Source organism: Myotis davidii, unplaced genomic scaffold, assembly GCF_000327345.1.
Source record: "Myotis davidii unplaced genomic scaffold, ASM32734v1 scaffold455, whole genome shotgun sequence".
NCBI classification, from domain to species: Eukaryota; Metazoa; Chordata; class Mammalia; order Chiroptera; family Vespertilionidae; genus Myotis; species Myotis davidii.
In genome coordinates this window covers 2,819,928-2,825,118 of record NW_006287459.1, presented here as the reverse complement: position 1 = coordinate 2,825,118, position 5,191 = coordinate 2,819,928, and the positions used below count along the sequence as shown (strand labels likewise).

The 5,191-nt window shown below is 42.1% G+C and overlaps 1 protein-coding gene across 2 annotated transcripts in view; it reads left to right on the top strand.

The window, feature by feature from the left end:
- Positions 1-3,746, top strand: part of OCIAD2 (OCIA domain containing 2) — a 16,926-nt gene extending 13,180 nt beyond the window's left edge. For both annotated transcript variants that reach the window (XM_006759272.2, XM_006759273.2), the window contains exons 5-7: positions 398-445; positions 1,555-1,672; positions 3,396-3,746. In XM_006759272.2, the coding sequence (XP_006759335.1) occupies positions 398-445; positions 1,555-1,672; positions 3,396-3,477 (248 nt within the window). In that variant the 3' untranslated portion in view covers positions 3,478-3,746. The remainder of the gene's footprint in view (positions 1-397; positions 446-1,554; positions 1,673-3,395) is intronic.
- Positions 3,747-5,191: the final 1,445 nt, after the last annotated feature.

Below are 5,191 nucleotides of genomic sequence, written 5' to 3'. Positions count from 1 at the left end.
CTGATCAATGATTCTCTCTCATCATTAATGTTTCCATCTCTCTCTCCCTCTCCCTTCCTCTCTGAAATCAATAAAAATATATTTTTTTAAAAAGTAAAATATTAAAAAAAGAGAGAAAAGAATCTATCTAGCCCTGGTCAGGTGGCTCAGTTGTTGGAGCATCATCCCAAATGGTTGTGGATTTAATCCCTGGTCGGGGTGCATACGGAGGCAACCAATCCATGTTTCTCTCTCTCTTTCTCTCTCTCTCCCTTCCTCTCTCTAAAATCAATAAAAAACCATATCCTCAGTGAGGGTTAAAGAAATTGCATATATATTACACTCTGAAGATTTCCTTATACTTTATAAGTTTAAATAAGTAATACAACGAAGTAATAATGTATGTATTACTCCTTAGGTTATTTAGCAGCTAACCCAAGATTTGGATCATTGCCTAAAGTTGCACGTAAGTCATAGAAGTAAAAGAAATTATTTTTAAATAGATGTTTATAGCAGCTGGAGTTATGAATGTCCAGGTTAACCAAATTGCTTGCATTGCCTTTCTGAAAAATCAGTCTTTTTTTTTTTTTTTTTGCCACTTCACAGCCCTTCGTTCATTGAACACTTCCTGGTAACAAGTTGAGCCATAGGAACCTCCCTTGGAGAGTCCTCTTTGAAGCGGGGATGAGGCCTCCTGGCAGGGCCCGCGAGAGCCTCAGAATGAGAGATGCATTCGGGGCTTAAGTTTCCTTCTTTGGGCCAATCTTTTCCGGATATTTTCTGTAGTGAACATAATAAATGAATAATTTTTTAAAATTGGGGACTTTCTAATACACCAACCATAAACTCAGGATTTCCTTTTTCCACTCATAATACATCGATCTACTTTGTACAAAAGGGATGCTTTCCCGTTTACAGTCTGAAACCTCATTCCCAGCAAGAGGAGCCGGTTGAAGATTTTCTCCCTGAGAGGCTTTCTCTGCCCCGTGACCTCTCTCCCCTACAGGCAGGATGGACCGCAGCTCCCCAAACTCCAATCCATACAGAGACTTTCCTACCCAGTGATTTGGAGAATCCATAACCCCCTCCCTCCCCTGGTGGCCTCAGACATTTATTTGCTGGCCTGGCCTGGCCTGTCCTCGCTCAGGCTGCCTGGCCCTGGCCCGGGTTCACACCTGCTCTTGCTCTGTCCTGGCCCTTCTACCACCAATTCAACACGGAGCCAGAAAGCCTCAGACATTTATTTGCTGGCCTGGCCTGGCCTGTCCTCGCTCAGGCTGCCTGGCCCGGGTTCACACCTCTGATTGCTCTGTTCTGGCCCTTCTACCACCAATTCAACACGGAGCCAGAAAGTCTAATCCTGCTCTTCAACAGGGAGCTTCATTCCCAGAGTGTTTGTCCATTGATTTGTCGTGGTGCTTTAAAAAAAAAAAAAATGTTGTCTTTATTGTTGAAAGTATCGTGGTACTTTTAATATTAAAATTACTACTATAAATAAAGAAAGTTCTAGAAGATAACTAGTGGAAGGGATTCTGACCCTTTATTTAATCTGCCTCTCCTAACCTGCTTTTACAGTTGCTGGTATCCTGGGATATGGCCTGGGAAAGGCATCATACATAGGAGTCTGCCAAAGTAAATTTCATTCCCTTGACGATCAGCTACGCGGGGCTGGCTTTGGTCCAGGGCATAACAGGTTTGTCATCTGTTTGATTGAGGGATTGTAATGAAGATACAGTGGGGCCTTGACTTACAAGTGTCCCGACTAACGAGTTTTTCGAGATACAAGCTGTCTCTCAGCCGATTTTTTGCTTTGAGTTGCGAGCTAAAATTCAGGTTACGAGCCAGCTTCAGATACCCCACCGCTAGGTGTCGCAGCGAACGTCACAGTGAATGCCACAACATCAGCCCAGCATCACGTGTCTCACTCGTTCACTTTTGATTTGACATACAAGTAATTTGAGTTACGAGCTCCGTCACAGAACGAATTAAACTCGTAAGTCAGGGCCCCACTGTAATTATAAAAAGGTAAATAAAAGATGATTCACCATTTATAATATTAAACATCTATATGCTGGGCTAAAAAACCTCCTTAAACCTCAAATTTTGAGTTCTTGCTATTTGACTTCAATAATAATTACTTATTATTTGACTTAGTTTCCTATTTCATTTGCTTAACAAACATTTAGTGAGTATCTACTATGCTCAAGGCATTGTGCAAGAATACCTTAGTCAGCAGACATGGCTTCTATTATCACGGGGTTACACCGAATTTAAACAGGTTTCTTTATTGCAGGACTTTTCAGAGCCTTTACTGTGTTAATATACTGTATGTAGCGTGATTCCATTAGGGGATATAAGCAGTAGGACTCTGGAGTGAAAGGCATTGCCTCTACTGTTAGGACACCTGGGTCAAAAACTAGTTGTACCACTTATTAAATAAACCATGTAATCTCGGAAATGTTTCTTAAACTCTCTAATCTTCAGTTTTCTCAACTGTATAAAGTGGTGAGCAGAATTGTTTTCATGGAATTGTTATAAGGAAGAGAAATGACTGTGACACTCAGTAAGTAATAGCGATTTCTACCACCGGACTAGTGTTGGGGACACATTCACTAAAGATCCTCACTTGTCACAGTGGCTTCTATGTGAGAGGCAGCACGGTACTGTGGGGAAAAAAAAAACAAAAAACACTGGGCATGATCATTGTTGGCCTTTATCTTGAGTGAAATTCTGGCAGTTTCAAGCCAAGAAGCAGCTCCTACTATTCCCTAAGACAGTGGTCGGCAAACTCATTAGTCAACAGAACCAAATATCAACAGTACAACGATTGAAATTTCTTTTGAGAGCCAAATTTTTTAAACTTAAACTATATAGGTAGGTACATTGTTATTAACTTAATTACGGTTCTCCTAAGCTGGCCTTTGCTAAAAAGTCCTCATTCTGATTGAGGTACATTCGCTGAGGTCAACCCCTTCCAACTCTCCCATCCACACTCGTCTTGTAGCCAGTCTCACTCAACTCATGCATGAATCATGCGTGCCTCCCCCGCGCTGTGTATCCCGCAGCCCACCTGCACCGCGTCTCCGGTCGCCCAACCGACCTACCGACCAACACCCCCCACTTCTTCCAACACCGCTTCTTCAAAATAGACTCACCCAGTCCGAAAACCGACTTCTGCGCATGGGCCACGAAGTTTCGATTGCACTGTATGTGCGCACCCGCACGTGGTATTTTGTGGAAGAGCCACACTCAAGGGGCCAAAGAGCCGAATGTGGCTCGCGAGCCGCGGTTGGCTGACCCCTGCCCTAAGACATTGGGCCAGTGAGCGTCAGCCTAGGACAATGTCTCTCAATCAGGTGTTAAGACTAGAGCTTCCAGTGTCAAATCTCAAACCTCTCTTTTTGCTTCTGTCCTAGGCACTGCCTGCTTACCTGTGAGGAGTGCAAAATTAAGCATGGATTAAGTGAGGAGCGAAGTTCACAGCCATCAGCTTCCTAAACGCTACACCTGTGGCTTTTGAAGTTTCCTAAAGTTCTGAATTTGCACACACACTACAGATTCAAGTGTACTTGAAAATAGCGTACAGGGGAACAGAAACATGGTGATTCTCTCTATCAAAATGCTTTTTGCACAAGATTCTCAATTGAATTGAGTGTATGTTTTTCTACTGTGTACGAACATGGTGGGAGAATTCGCACACCGAAAAGAAATTATGTTGTATTCTAACTTGTATACAGTGAAGTAAAAGAATGTCAAGTCCTCTCTAATTTTCCCCATTTATTCGTTCTTTCTGCCTTAGCTCTGGGTTTTAAAATCTCTTAAAGTGGGCAGGTTGAGGAGCTTGGGAAGTCAGACCCCACCAAAAACCATTGTGTATGGAGACAGAAACACAGGGCAAGAAAGATTGCTTCTTATAGGTATGTGGGGCACTTAGTGAGAAATGCGTCACTTCAGAGAGTCACAGAATGGGCCAATTGTCCTTTCGGTGACCTCGGTGACTTTATGCCTCATCAGTATGGTGGAGTTTTGCTTAGCCATTGGGTGCACGCTTATAGTCATCACTCAAGTACTGGGTTAGTTTATATACTGTTAGTGGCCTCAAAGAATAAACACAACTTCCCAAATGGTCCCTTCTTCTCCCAGGCAACAGTTTATTATGGGAGGAATCATGGGAAAAATTAATGCATAGAATGATAAACTTTTAAGGCTATAAGCAGATCAGAAGCAGCCAATTCAACCTCATGAGTTGGATTCCTATTTATTGCCAGGTGTGTGTTTTTTGGTGTGTGTGTGTGTGTGTGTGTGTGTGTGTGTGTGTGTGAGTGTGTGTGTGTGTGTGTTTTGTTTTGCAAGAAAAAAAAAACCCTCTTCCATTGGGGACCTTTTGTTTTATGGTAGGTTGTCTGAGTCCTACTTTAAAAATGTTCCTTGCATTTTTTGCATTTTCTCAGAAAAATGCTTTCTTTTTAAAAAATATATATTTTATTGATTTTTTACAGAGAGGAAGGGAGAGAGATAGAGTTAGAAACATTGATCAGCTGCCTCCTGCATACCCACTACTGGGGATGTGCCTGCAACCAAGGTACATACCCTTGACCCGAATCGAACCTGGGTCCTTTCAGTCCGCAGGCCGATGCTCTATCCACTGAGCCAAACAAGCCAGGGCAGAAAAATGCTTTCTATGTGTGTCACCATTCATACATTGGGCATGTGTGTGTACGTAATTTGTGTTCTGTGTAATACATCTTGAAACCTGCACCATAGAGGTAAAAAGAGGAACCTCATCAGCAGTTAATACTTGATATGAAATATTTTATTTAAAACATCAAAAATATTTGCAAGTTTCTATTTTCACATGAACACTAAGTATATGAAATGGAGTGATGTTTGACTATCTCTTCGTGAATACGTCTCCTCATGTCTCAGTCGATAAAGCTCTCTTTCTGTCAACCAGATCACAGAGCCAATATCCTAGCTTCTTGGATGCAGTTTAATTCTTGGCTCTGACTTAGCAATTGGTGACTCTTTGTTATCTCTGCTATTGGTAAAAGTTCAGATTTGGGCACAGTTATTTCCTGCATTCCAGAAAATTATTTCCCAGGGATCAGAACATTTCCACATTGCTAAGCACAGCAAGCCAATGCAGAAATCGGTCTCAGGGTATTGGGAAAGGTCAATCTATTATTGTTGAGAAGGCACGCTGTTTTTCCTG